At 38.4% G+C, this 15,180-nt stretch overlaps 2 protein-coding genes across 2 annotated transcripts; one reads left to right on the top strand and one right to left on the bottom strand.

Moving 5' to 3' along the window:
• Positions 1-6,144: 6,144 nt before the first annotated feature.
• LOC132106848 (CCN family member 2-like) lies at positions 6,145-8,951 on the top strand. The gene is made up of 5 exons (XM_059512891.1): positions 6,145-6,465; positions 6,670-6,886; positions 6,978-7,229; positions 7,417-7,628; positions 7,746-8,951. The coding sequence occupies exons 1-5, from the start codon at positions 6,406-6,408 to the stop codon at positions 8,040-8,042; spliced, it is 1,038 nt and encodes a 345-aa protein (XP_059368874.1). The 5' UTR covers positions 6,145-6,405; the 3' UTR covers positions 8,043-8,951.
• A 2,583-nt stretch (positions 8,952-11,534) lies between these two features.
• On the bottom strand, positions 11,535-14,700 carry LOC132107285 (uncharacterized). The gene is made up of 7 exons (XM_059513519.1): positions 14,518-14,700; positions 14,133-14,185; positions 14,012-14,030; positions 13,578-13,928; positions 13,262-13,390; positions 12,843-13,054; positions 11,535-11,652 (listed from the first exon to the last, which is right to left on the bottom strand). The coding sequence occupies exons 1-7, from the start codon at positions 14,523-14,525 to the stop codon at positions 11,558-11,560; spliced, it is 867 nt and encodes a 288-aa protein (XP_059369502.1). The 5' UTR covers positions 14,526-14,700; the 3' UTR covers positions 11,535-11,557.
• Between the last annotated feature and the right edge of the window lie 480 nt (positions 14,701-15,180).

The following is a 15,180-nucleotide window of genomic DNA, read 5'->3' as shown; positions in this document are numbered from 1 at the left end:
AATAATTTTATGTGTAATTTACCTATACTTATACAATACGTCTCTTACTTTCCATAAACAGCCAATTACTGTCCAATTTAGAAGACCATAAGAGCAAAGACTGGGAAACAGCCTATAAATGTATAGAGTCCACTGGTACTAACTTATCTTCTTGTAAAAGCGTCTTTCATTATGGGTGTCTAAATACACACGGCTTCAGACGCCATAGGACAAAGCCATCCTATTTGCATGAGGTTTGCCGAGGCTTCTGCAAACAGCCGATCTCTCTGAGAGATTGAAAATATGAAGCCACATCTATAGAAGGTTCTACTAACTGCTCTGTGGGGGCAGAGGAGATGCATACCTTGGCGTTGTCTGGTAAAATAGTAGCTAATGTTGGTGTATGTCTAGGGGAATGGGCTGTTCAGATGCCTATATTTGGATCATTGTTCTTTGTCGTGACAGCATTAAAACCACGACCTGAATTCCAGGAGAAGAGAGGACTCAATAAACTAAGTAAAGTCAGTCAGGCGGCCGTATGGAATATCACTCAGTGTGATTGGTGGACAGCACAGCATTGCACTGGTTTATCACTGTTACTGTGGAGACTTTCCCTCTGCTGTAAATCATACAAGAACACAAAGAAGACCACAACTCTCCCTTAGTTGTTCTGTTTTAGCTTGAAAAATACCTTAGATGTTTACTGACCATGATCATATTTCTTCCAAGAACTCACATTTATCACCATAGCCAAAAGTAGTTAAACTACTGTAACTAGGCTGAAGCTATGAGGTGTCATTGTCTTTTGAAACAGACATATTAAATGATGTACAAAATTTTGAAAACAGCTGAACTACTCAATGCAGTTAAGTTCATAGTGTACTAGCGTCCCGAAGCCTCAACACTGCTGAGTAAAACTGAACTAAACACAAACAGATGGTTACTATAGTGTAAGACCTCTAGAAACAAGAGCTTAGTTGCCACTTTTAAGTTTATTGGGTACTGTTATCCAAGCTATGAAAAAGAGTTTCTCAAGTTCTGACCTAAACCCAATGCTTCACTTAGATGCTGGTAACAGTAGACACCTTCAAAAATGGGCTTGTGGCACGGATGAAACTTAACTGGTTTGCACATATTCCAGCTTCCTCACTCAGATCAAACCTTTCAACAAATCAACCACTGTTTCCCACCACATTCCATCCTTTAAGTTTCAAACAAAACAAAACACTCAATCCTTGATAGCCTTTTCCACAACCCACCCACCCCATCGTGCCCCTTTACTTGTCTCATAAATCAAGCAACCCTTTCCGAGGGACCCAATTTCTACATTTTTTGCTCTCAGACTACCCTAAATGATCTAATGAGCAGTGTGGGTTTTTGCTTCTAGACATGTGATGTTGTACGGTTGGCTCGGGCCAGTCTGGACTTTGAATCAATGCAGTCTGACCCAGCCGCACCATTTCAAAGGGCCCAAACTGCAGCCCGTAACCACCATTAACTACGTTTGCGGTGTCTGCCACATGTGGTATTTAAACTGAGGCTGAGGGAGGGTCAGTTTGAAGTTTCAAAGTGCGGAACATTCTTTTAACGGCCAGCCAGAAGCCAATTATAGAGTCAGTCGCTTTAGATGGGGTGGGTCAAATAATCTTTCTTAATTTCCTAATTTATGTATACATTAAATCCCTCTGCAGTTTGAACAAGCAGAAGCAATCAAATATGCAAACTGAGATGTACTCATGTAATAATCAATTACCCTAATTTATGATGGTTGGTTATTTGGCGTCTGCTGATACTTGCGATATTCAAATCAATACAGTTACAGTCACTGTTCTGTTCCACTGTTCTTTTCTGCAACTGTTCAGACCCATTCTGTTGACAAAAAAATATACTTGTCACCTGAATTATGATTAATGTTACACTGTAAAACTTGTGCAGCAGGGGTGTTAAGTTTGGATTTTATGCCTTCCATATGGTCAATCCCACAGAAGCATTTGTGAATTGTTGTGGTTCAGATACCATGAGGCAGGTTGGAAAATATGGATCTTTTTTTGGCATTTCTATAAACATAAAGTTAGCATACTTTATCAAAGCTTGAACCTTCAACACATGTGAGCTCACTCAATGTATAGTAGACTCTTGTGAGAAATGCTTTTCTATCACATAAAATATAGGTATATTTAATGAATTCTATACAATTTTACAAAAAGTACACAATTTGCTGTCATATTTGTTGATTGACCACAAAGCTTCAACTATGGCATCATCACAGATAGGATGGGCGGAGAGGAGAGCTGATGATGTAACTAGAGGAGAAGTGAGAGATGCATGGGCGCGAGGAACGTCAGGAAAATCCCATGAGGAATGCTCCACTGAATCCCACAGGAATGTGGCCGCAAAAACCTCTGCTGCACAACAACCAAGCAAATGAGGGCATCCCTCTACCACCACCACCTCGCCAGCCAGACATAGGAAGCTCTGAACAGGAAGTGACTTAACAAACCACAACATAGGATTTCCAACTGTTAAATAGGAACATTTGTGTATGGGAGTGGTTAGTATATATATATATATATATATATATATATATATATATATATATATATATATATATATATACAGTTTCTATATTTGATAGGATAGCGAAATTTAATAGGTATGGGTTTAAGGTACAGTATAAGATGGTCCTTAGCTGGTCATGAGCTGGTCCTCACATAGTCCTAAGCAACTAGCTCCTGCTCAGGACCAGCTTATCACCAGCACATGACCTGCTTAAACCAGCTCATGACCAGCTTTAACCAGCTCAAACCAGCAAACAAACCTAACTAGCATATGCTGGATTTTTCAACAGGGTTATTTGTGGAGTTCTGTAGACTGTAGCCATAGCAGGCCTGTTTTCTCATCTTTTCAGCCCTCTGTGCAATTATCTTGATACATGATCTCTTTACATGAATTTTCAAACATCCTTGTTTGTTTTTTTTGGACAGGTCCAATCACTTTTCACCTATCACATTATACTAGACAAAGAGCCAGTCCAAAACAAAGACTTGGTTTGGGTAAAAACACCAGTACTGTATAGAGGCATATTTTGGTTGAACATTGGTAATCCGAGCACTCAAATTAACTGGTCTGGGGGCTGTCCAGACAGAAAGAAAATGAGATGTTGGAATTTTTTAGCGATGGAAAATTGCTTCTGGCAGCCAGAATATGGCTCTAAAGTATTCAAGCTTTGTTCACTTTTGTCTAGAGAACAATAAACAGGCTCCAAATTATGTGCAGAACACCCACCTGCCTCCTAACCCTGACCCTACACGTCTTGGGAAGAAAGTGAAATGAAGTCATGTGACCACACAGCCCAGTGACTTCTGTCAACAGGTTTTCATTTCCCTAAAGCCGGGAGTCTTTTCCATTACATCATTAGATAGTGACCTTTGACATTTCTCAGGGACTGATACATGCATACTGTCTTTAGCTGCCCAAATTAAGTCCTGTTTGCTGGTCGCATTAATACCAGTTTTAGAATCGGGTCGTCATTTACAGCCACCTTTAACCGCCAGTTATCCAGCCCACTCTTTAAACAGTTACATTTTTCACTGTTTTATGACATCACCAGCTTTTCCATAATCCTTTTTGGAGCAGTGTGCCAGCTTGAATAAACTCTTTGAGGGGGGTTACATACAGTATATGTTTCTGTTCAAAGAGCTGGCAGAAAGTTGTTTCTGAAATATTCTGTTGGTGGTAAAGTTTCAGTCCTCCTTCATCCTCCTAGGGAGGTAGCAAGCATGACATTAAAGTTTAGCAGAGCTGAAAGTATTTATCTGTGCTTCATTGAGGCAGGAATGTAGCTGCAGGCACTAAAAGAGCTTAATGCAGAGTACGAAGGTAAGAACGCGATTCTTACACACACCTGAATTGCGCCACACACAGCTATTCACAATTCACAATGTTTATTTAGCCACCAGACTGTGGGCACAGTCCATCTTCTCGGCCACAAAAAAAATTAGCATGGACCAACACACGCATAGCACATTGGTACTGACACTCAATAAGATATTATGCTTATATTAACCACATAATATGTACGTTAAGAAAATGACAAACTGATTGAACATGTACTTTCATCTGACAAAACCTGATCATCATGTGTAGATTTTTGCTAATGGCCTCGATTTTCTTAATGTAAACTCCTTTATCTGTTCATTTTGACTCCAAAAGCCATGCAACAATTTCATAACCTCATCAGGGTTCAAGAAAGAAAGAAAAAAACAACAATAAAAAAACTTTGCTGGGCCATTCGATTCAGTCAAACTGTACTTTACCACAAAATTGTTTTTTAAATCCTTATGTAATTTTTAGCAAATGTCTTTTAATGTGTACCAGAAAAAATTAATATTTATTTCTATCATTAAACTGATGAAAAATAATAATAATGTGGATGAGCTACAGTAGGAATTCATCAAATGTACGATTTAGTTATAATACAGCAGTTGCTGTATAGTCTCATACTGACTCTGCTCATATGAACACAGTAAACTGCCATTTAAAATTAAATTATAAATAAATTATATGAATAATGATCAATTGTATTTCATATTAAATTGTATGTAAGTATATTAACATTAAAAAAGATTTTTGTTATCAGCATTTTGTTGTAGGCATCCATAGCATCATGATGATCATAATCTCATCTGTAAGTGGGGTGGAGGGGGGTGGCAGCAGCTTTCAGCCCTGCTGGAATGAGAAGTCGTTGACAGATGGGGCACATTACAATCCTCAACACCGGCAACACTGTTTTTTCCTAGACTTGAGGGAAAGAGTATGGACAAGAGAATGAGCGGCGGGGGGAAGCGAGCCTAGAGTGAAGATTCCCATATAAGGCAAGTCTTCCTCTGAGACAGTGTGCATGTAGTAACAGCATGTCTGCTGGCAGGGGGATATCATTCCTTTACCTCCCGTTTCTTCTCTGGGAGTTTTTCATTTCCGATTCTCCGGCTGGCAAGAGGCAGTGCTCCCTTTCATAAGAGTGAGGAAGGGAGTCTGGGGATCCTTCTTCTTTTTTCTTTTTTTCTTTTTGCTAAAAAAAATATGCAAACGTTAAAGTCTAGCCACTTTCCTGCTGCCTTTCTGTCTGTGCTCTGTCTGCTGTCTGAAGGCGCAAAATAGAATCGCACCTGCACTGTAAAACACACAGCTGACTAAACGTTATTAGCCAGGTGAAAGTATGCAATTACAGAAAAACTTTCTGATTAAAGCAATAGGTCAGAATTCGTTTCTTAAAAAGTTACGCTCAGTTTTATAAAGTTATGTTCATTTTTATTGAACCAAATGTAATCCATAAGAATCCAGACAGAGATCAAGTGCCACAAGAAAACTTATGTAAGATGTGCAAAAAGTGTTTTATGCAAGTCTAATAATAGTAATACATCACAAAGAATTAAGAATAAATATATTCAACATATATGTTTAGCATTTTTTGTACGTTAAAGGATAATTCACCAAGAAATTTAAATTGCTCTCATTGTGTTCTAAACCTGTGTGAATTTATTTATTTTGTGAAACAAAAAAAAAATTTATAAGATCTGTTTTTATAAAGAAAGTCAGTGGGGTCCAAAACAACACAAGACGCCACTGACTTTCATTGTATAGCCAAACAAAAATCATATATTTACATGTCTTCTTTTACATTTCTCAGAAAAAAAAAAGAATTTGGAAAAGACATGAAGGTGAGTAAATACTGAGCAGACTTAAATAATGATGTTCATTTATAGGTAAATTGTCTTTTAACTGATGCATATTAGACATTAATAAATTAACAGTGTAGTTATCTTAAACTGTCAATCACCACATAGTAATTTAGAGAACAAGACATTGAAGGTGAGGATCTAGTCTTATTAAATCTTAAAATTAAAATAAATAAAAAACATGCAGACAATTATTTCTAAGACAAATTGCTTAGACTACAACACAGCAATGCAAGGTAATGCCAAGACTGTACTTTTATTTTGCTATGTGACAGCCCAGGAATGTAGGATGGCAGTGGGTGCAGGTTTAGTGGAGGGGGAGAGGGGAGTGGAGAGTGGAGGGGGGCAGGAAACTAGGAAAGAATGCCAGGAATGCCCATGTTTATCCAGCGTTCCATTGAGGTGGAGGCAGTCCACCGCAGCGCAGCGTGTATAAAGGTAGCTCAGCTGCTGCTGGAGAATCAGAACACTCCAAGTCCTCCAGAGAGAAACAACACGCCTCAGCCTAAACTCCATACCGAAGCTAAACTCTAGCTTTCACTCGACACGATCAGGAGGAACTAGAAACTACACAACGAGATCGCCTTGATCAAATCTCAAGAGAAGACAGCATTACAGCAGCAAGACGTTGTAGGATCCCAAAAGAAGATTTTTCTTTTGTAAAAGAGATTGGAAAGAAGAGGTCATAATGTTTTCTGGAATGAATCTAAGGGTGATTGCTCTGCTGTGCCTGACTTTCTGTGGATGGGTAAGTCCTTTTAATGCACTATTATGAGAAAGAGACCACTATCCTGTTTAAATGCATCTAGAGATCCAGGCTTTTAAGAATTAGCAAGAACAGACTCTAAATTCAGTCTTTTACCAGACACAAACAGCTTATAAAACTCAATTTTTAAAGTCATTGTTGAGCAAATGTACAACGTCTTATAAGAGCATGTGTCTTATTCCTCAGGCTGTGGCTCAGGAGTGCAGTGGACAATGTCAATGTCCTGATGTACCACCCCAGTGTTCGCCCGGTGTGAGCCTGGTGCCAGACACCTGTGGGTGCTGCCGGGTGTGTGCCAAGCAACTGGGCGAACTTTGCACAGAGCGAGATGTTTGCGACCCCCACAAAGGCCTTTACTGTGACTACGGCTCCCCAAGCAACCGTCGTATTGGGGTCTGCACAGGTAAGGATCTTGACCATTGACATACAGACACTGAATCTACAGTTGTTGAGTTGAATCAGAGTTGTAACCACCTTCTATCTCTGTCCCACAGCAAGAGAAGGTGCCACTTGCGTGTTCAGCGGGATGGTGTACCGCAGCGGAGAGTCCTTTCAGAGCAGTTGTAAATACCAGTGCACGTGTCTGGACGGTGCCCTAGGGTGCGTGCCCCTCTGTGGAATGGACATCAGGCTCCCCAGCCCTGACTGCCCTATGCCCCGCAGGGTGAAGGTCCCAGGAAAGTGCTGCGAGGAGTGGGTGTGCGACTCCCCTAATCAGAAAATCTTTGTGGGATCAGCTTTGGCAGGTGAGCATTTTCTCGATTGTTCCCTGAGTCAGAATTGACAAAGTGGTGATTCAGACACAGTAATGGTTTTAAGTAAGGAATGCTGGTTTGAATGAATTCTGGTGCGATGATGTAATGATATGAACAGTAGGATGACATAATGCTGCTGGAAGGAATGTGTTGAGTAACGTCTCGTCTTGTCTTGTAGCTTACAGAGAGGAGGAGACATACGGGCCCGATCCCTCCATGATGAGAGAGAACTGCCTGGTTCAGACCACAGAATGGAGCGCATGCTCAAAAACCTGTGGACTGGGAATTTCTACCCGTGTCACCAATGACAACCGCGAGTGCCGTCTTGAGAAGCAGTCCCGCCTCTGCATGGTCCGACCTTGTGAGTCACACCTGGAGGAGAAAATCAGGGTAAGCAGCAACTTACCTCCCTTACCAATCACAATGCAGCTCAATCTTGGTTACATTGACGCATGATGATGATATCACAGAACGTCCTGGCTAAATTTTCATTCTTTGTCTTTACAGAAAGGGAAGAAGTGCATCCGCACCCCACGTGTCTCCAAACCCATGAAGTTTGAGATTTCTGGCTGCACCACTACCAAGTCTTACAGGCCCAAGTTCTGCGGCGTTTGCACAGACGGTCGCTGCTGCACCCCTCACAGAACCGCCACCTTGCCCATGGAGTTCAAGTGCCCCGATGGCCAAGTCATGAAGAAGCAGATGATGTTCATCAAGACCTGCGCATGCCACTACAACTGCCCTGGGGAGAACGACATCTTTGAGTCCATGTATTACAAGAAGATGGTCGGTGACATGGCGTAAGGAGACAGCGGCAGCGACGCCAAGGTGTTCCATGCAGTGACTGTCCACTTGAATTGAACAGATATCCATCTCATATCTCAGCACAAAGTACTTGTTTGTCTTTTTATGGTTTCTTGCTTTCATTTTGAATCTTTTTTGTGTGTATGTGTCTGTATCTTGTACATGGACTCTGGATTTATATGCTGTATGTGTATTCAATTGTCAAGGTGGATGTCTAAGGCTAGGGGGTGGGGATTGTAAAATGACGGGGCTCTGTTTGGACACCCCCTTAAAAACAGTACTGCACTATAGTCTGACTCTGTGACGCCCAAAGTCACTGATTGGCAGATGACGCCAAGCCCCTCCCATAAACTGTGGTGGGCAGATTCAGATTCTGAGAGCGAAAATAGTAAGAAACAGAAGGCAGCTTTTAACCCCAAAAGCTTATCGCCTAGCCAAGCCGAAAGAATGAGACAGAGAGTAACTGATGTGCTCTTATGTTTTAGTTGATTTTGTCAGCTCATAGTTTGATTGAGCTGAAACTGAGACATGAAGTTTGGCAAAGATCTATGAAGGTTAATATAGCACTGAGTGTTTGATTTCGACTGTCTGGTCCCTCCTGATGGGAGAGCGTCAGTACCCCTGTCAAAAAGACTGGATGAATTGTAGCTTCATTCTTTTTTTTATTACTGTATCTATTTTTTGAAAGCTGTAAATAATGTACATATTTTGTACAGCTTAAGTTAATTTAAATTCAAAGCATTCGATGTCTGTCTTATTTTCTTGCTTCACCATGTTTAATAATAGCTTCGTGTACTGACTTGACTGTTCTTCTTACAGTTTGTCCAATGTTTTATTGAGAAGTGTGACCAAAAAGTTACATGTTTTCACTTTTGTAGTTTGAAATAAAATATTATATTTTTTATATAAGCATTGTCATCTTTTGAGTAATTTTCACCCTGATATAACAGAGTTTCTTTTAATGGTAACTGTTCACCTGACGTGAACACCACCATGTTTTCATAAAAGCCTATCATTTTCACACTTACTTCAATGCCATTTTTTTACATCTCCACTGCAAACAACACACGTGCATAGTGTGCTGTCCCTCAAGACTACACACAGGGTCCTGACATATGAATATATCCACTGTACATACATAGATAATGCATAAAACAGTGACTAATGTATAGAGACTCACATTCCACCTGGCAGGCGTTACAGGAGCCTACACTCTCGCACTAGTAGGCTCAGGAAGAGCTTCGTCCCCTAGGCCGTGACCATTCTGAACTCCACACCACCAATCTAACCTGCAACCTGCTTTCTTACTGCACTGGTATATATGTATTGCACTACTAATATTTTGCCCAGACTGCACATTGTTCAAGCTATTACACTGTAAACTGTCTAACGTTTTTTACTGTACAATGCACAGTAAACTATTTCTATAAAAAAAATTATTATTGCACTAACACTGCATAGAATACATTGTTTAACAATACTTTTGTACATTCAACCAGCTGTAATTAATACCACTGTTCTTACGTTGCTCCTGTTCATAATGTACATATAATCCTTCATTGCATTCCTATTTATATTCTGTACATAAGCTACATAATACTGTATATAGCATCTCCACTGTACATTCTGTTAATCATAGCTTCACTTACTCTGCACTTTTATGTAAATTAAACACTATATTCTGGCACTTCTGGTTAGACCCGAACTCAATTTCATTAGCTCTGTACTTCTACTCGCTGCATAATGACAATAAAGTTGAATCTAATCTAATCTAATATACACAGCTATTTCATTATATAAGCATAATCTGATACTGTATGTTCTACCATTCAAAGTAAGATTTTTTAGAGTTTGAAAGAAATCTCTTACGCTCACCATGCTCATTTATTTGAGTAAAATGCAGTGGGGAAAAAGGTAACACTGTGAAATATTATTATGATTTTAAACAAGTATTTTAATTTATTTAAGTTTTATTTTCAGCAGCTACCCACATTATCCTTCAGAAATCAATGTAATATGCTGATTTGGTGCTTGATATTTACATTTATGCATTTAGCAGACGCTTTTATCCAAAGCGACTTACAGTGCAACCAGGATATTAATTTTACCCGTATGTAAACACATTGAGTAACATTTCTTATTATTATCAAAACTGAAAACAGTTGTGCTGCTTAATATAGATGGGTGGGTGGATGGATGGATGGATGGATGGATGGATCAATAGATAGATAGATAGATAGATAGATAGATAGATAGATAGATAGATAGATAGATAGATAGATAGATAGATTCAAAATAATAAATTCAAAAGAACGTCATTTGCAGAGTGCAAAGTGCATAAGAAACACAATACAAGGGACAAGGTAAACATTCAGTCAAGTTTACAGCTAGTAAACAGGTGATGATAAATGGTTTTAAGAAAGGACAGGAACAAAAATGTGGAGCCACTGTTTAAGAGGCTGTTACTGTATGTGTTACAGAGGAGCTGAGCTCTTTTAATGAGGCGGTCTAATGAAGACTGTTAAAGAATGAAACACATGAAATTTATTTAATAATAATAAATATAAAAACTTACCTAATTGCTTGTTTTTCTAAAAAAATTTCCAAATGAATTTGGCACCCCACAGTCACATTTACTCTATCCACTGGATTTGCAAACAAACCATTGTAATGAAATGTAAAATTAGTGCCATCTAGTGCATTGACTGTAGTAGTAAAATATTTGTGTCCTTATACTGTATTTCAATACAACTTTCACAATACTTTATGGACTGCAGTTCATTATCATATAGGCCTACTAAAGACGTTAAGTGTTCAGTCTTTTTGTTTATGGATTAAATCTTTTTAGGAGTTTTGGTAATAGTAAATTGTAGGCGGGGAAATGTCTCTGAAGTATGTCTTAGTAAGAGTATATTTAAAAGCTTATTTTAAAGTTCAAAGGATATTAGGTTTTGTTTGTTAAAATTTTATGTGGGGGCAGGGGGCATAATGATTGAGAGATGTACAAATAATCTACATTTAGAGGCCATGTAAATTTGCATATCAAATATGACACAACAGACTTCATAGGGTTAATAAAACTTAATCTTAATCTGTAAACCTGCCTTACAATACATTTTATGTCATGATGTAAACTTCTACTGTATTTCTTAATACATTTGTGTTTCATTAATCTATTAATCAAGCTTTGTTAACAGTATTGTTCTGTTTATTTATTGTGTCTTGTTTACCCTGCATGTGTATGTTTGCCTGTGTTCCATTTTCATATTAGTTGTTATGGTTTCTGATTAGTATGTACCTGTTTCCTTTCCTATTGATTAACTAGATTGTTTATTTAAGCCCTTAGTTCTCTTTCTTCTAGGTTGGTTCTTGTTTAAAGTAATGTGTAGTGTATTGCTTTGTTTCCTGTGTTTATTAAAAATGCTTTATTTGGATTAATACACAGAAACATTACACAACCAAGCCAAGTCATCATTTTTATTTTGTATTTTTATTTATTTAATCATGAAACGTGCTCAATCAGAGTGTTCCTTTTTATAATTGTTAGAGCCATGGGACAAATTAAAAGGAATGGTCCCATAGTGTCCCTCTTCAGGAAGTTCGAATGGCACTGGTAAAAAGACAAAATCACAAATGAGACTCTACAGTATTGACTCAACTATCATTTAAATTTTCTTTTTATTGAACTACATTTAATGAAACAGTAAGGATTAAATGTGGAAACTGGACCTATGTAGACTTCAGGTAAGTATGAATGTACTGTATACATACAATTATTTTTTTTAAATCTCCATTAAACCAAATCAGTCTCATTATACATGTCATTTTGAAAAGTCTATGAATGGCGGCAAAACTGGCGTATTTAAGAATAGAGTAAAGCAGCACTACACACGACATGGAAACAGTGGTACAACCTGTGTTTATCGTAGCAAGGGCAACATACAGTATCATAGGAATTCTGTGAGCGGTGGAAGAGGTTAGAAGAAATCTCAAGCATTAATTCTGATCATGGCTTGTCCTGATAACAAAGACAATTTAACGTTCGTCGCAGAAGTCACACTGTAGGACTGGGCACCAAATCTTTTGACACTGCCAGAATTACCAGAACTGCCGCAACAGCCATTAATCAGCTCTGAGGAATATTTTAGGATTTGTGAAATTTGTCTCAGACAGCCAAATCATGGCCAAAATCATACAGTGTCATTCTATGATAAACGGCAGTTACACTGCTTTTTTTTTTGTAAGTGTATAGTGCTCTTCTTTAAATTCATCTGTATTGCTGCCAGTCGTGGACTTTTCATGATTGCCAACATTTCAGTCCGCATGCAAAGCAACTCGAGTCACTGAATGTGTATGGGCTGATATGGTCAAGTTTTCTTGCATGCACCCGCTTTTAACACCTCTTGACTGTAGTGTGACATATAATGACAATTAAGATCCCACAGTGTGACATGTTCATCATGTTCATACAGTCTGACAAGCAACAATCGTAAAGGACTCTTATAAATCGTGCAGTGTGCACATGACTTAAGGCAGTGGTTTTCAATCCTTGTTCTGGGGACCCATGCTCAGCAGATTTTGTAGCCTACAGTATGTCTCCCTTATTGAACCTGATTCAGATCACAAGCTCATTAGGCAAGTGTGTCAACTAAGGGAGACATACAAAATGTGCAGAGTAGTTGTCCTCAGGACCAGGATTGAAAACCGCTGCTCTAAAATGTGTCTTTTGGGGCTTTTATACTTTGTAAGTTTAAGAAACTTTTTTTTCTGACAGTACAGTGAAAGTATCAATAAACATACCTTCTCTGTAATGGTCATCTTGTGCTACATTAACATAGCCAATAAGCAGGATGGTGAAATCTCCTCTAAAATCAGCATTCTTGGGATTAAAATTATCAATTGATAACTTTGAATTATCGTAGAGAATCCATCGATCAAATAAGTTTAACCCCACAATCATATGAGTAGGGAGGGATGTCCTCGTCATCAGCAAAAACTGAAGTTCATAGGTCCTAAAAGTAAAGACATTTATAAAATTGCAAATCTTTCATTTTTCTTTGCTAGTTTGCTCATTAGCAGCTGAGCTGTCCATACAGTGTGAAAACAGCTTGACCATGACACACTAGGTTACAAAATCTGATATGGCAGATGTTGTGGTACTTGGGATTGTGCTCTAAAATAGGTTTGAGAACCACTGTAAAATAATTTGTAGCCTTTACCTGTGGTAATTGTCATCAATGTATAGGGGTGGCGCTGTATCCATTGTCTGATTTATTTCCACTAGAACAAGCAAAGGATACAGATCACTGATACCCAGGGCATGCACATTGCCAAGACGTTCAAATGGGCTGGTTAGAGAAAAGAATATAGTTAAATGACGTGGCTCATGTTGGCTCACTTGTAAGGTTCGGTAAGCTAAATTCCACAGTGTGTTCTTATACTGTACACTTTTACATAATGAAACTTCCAGAAATATTGATTTTATTTCAAAGGTGATTAGTTCAGAAAGTGAAAAAAAATAGGAAATGCAATTACCTCAGTTTGTTGTTGCTCACTATAAGTTCATCAAACATGTGTAAATGATCCTTTGGGTTACTCCAAGCATCTGTTACATATTTGTTTTCAGTATCTACGGTCACAGTGACGTTACACCAATATAACCAAGATGCTTTGGCCTCATTATACATTCTAGCTCTTAAGAAGACCATAGGTGCCCTCAGTTTTTCAAAAGAGTTAAATAGAGATGCAATATGGATATTTTGAGTACAGCAAATATATAAGGCCATCAGAATTGAATCAGGAACACATGTGTTAATGAACTTGATTGGGCCAAACTGACCATCAGCTTTCAAATAGATGGAGTAGATATTGGGCCAACATTTAAGCCTATGGAAAAAAAAGTTATATTTAAGTAATGAGATAATAATTGATAGAAAGACAACATTTTACCATAAATTTACAACTCTGACCTTGAAAAAATCTTCTCGGCTGTTAGAAAAAAAGCATACGTTCATATTTAATATAGAAATTAATTTACATTATTTAGTCCTAATAGCATACTTATTTGATGTGGCTGGTGTCATTTCATACCTTTTCTTAAGAGTTTGTGGTATTCTTTGGGTATCCAGGAATATAAATCAAATCTATTTGAAAAAGTAAACACAGTGTTTACACCTTTTGAAGGAATCAAATAAAAGTCTTTTAGTGAAATGAAAAATCAGTAAATGTCAGTGAATCTTCATCTTTATCCACTTAAGAAGTAAAAAGATTGTTCAATGTTATATTAATAATGAGAGTCTCTTCATTTGTTTTGACTACGGAAAACTGCTCTCTGTACACTGAGCATGCTGAATGCACATTGTTTAGCTTGCCCTAAGCAATATACATTATCTAATCTTTCCAACACCTGATGAAGGATCTACTGTAAGCATCTATTGTAACTTTGACTTTTCAGAAAGGTAATGTTTATACTTACCTTAACATCTTCAAATCTATGTCATAGAGCGTTTTGTTTGACGTGGTCAAGTGAGCTGCTCCGGAAGTACATCCTCGGTTGTTTAGTCACATGACAGGTATGACTCAAACATGTACTGCATACCGTTTATATCACAACGAGCCAATACAAGTCTGATTTTCATAATTTATTCTCTGTTTTTACATATTGTATGCACTTGAGCTGTTCATTGTCAGGATTTTCATTGCTGCCTAGTGTTTCATGAATTTCACTCTCTGATGAGGAGTAAAAAGGTTGTTTTTTGTGATTTGAGTTCTTGGGCTTAAATTTTTGGGGGCTACTACATTTCAAGTATTGTAATTTAAATGCTTTTCATTGTGTTTTAATGTGGCTCACATGTGTAAAGAGGAATCACACCACTGACAAGAAACTCTGAGGACATAAGAAGATCCTTTGAAGCAGTTGAGAAAGAAACCTCTGTGACCAGAGTGGCTTCAGCAGGACCCTGGGACCAGAGAGGTTGACCAGCCATGGAGAGCTTTTGCTGAAACGCTGGGGCAGCCTTGGCTGTAGCTTCTTTGGCAGCCATGGCATGAATCACTGGGAAGCTTTGAAATGGACCCTGCTACAACAGAGAACTCTGGAATGGTTGCAGGTCCCGGGGCTGCAGCAGCAAGAACTGGA

The sequence above is a fragment of the Carassius carassius genome, chromosome 27 (genome assembly GCF_963082965.1).
Source record: "Carassius carassius chromosome 27, fCarCar2.1, whole genome shotgun sequence".
Taxonomy (NCBI): domain Eukaryota; kingdom Metazoa; phylum Chordata; class Actinopteri; order Cypriniformes; family Cyprinidae; genus Carassius; species Carassius carassius.
This window is presented reverse-complemented; position numbering and strand designations above follow the sequence as displayed.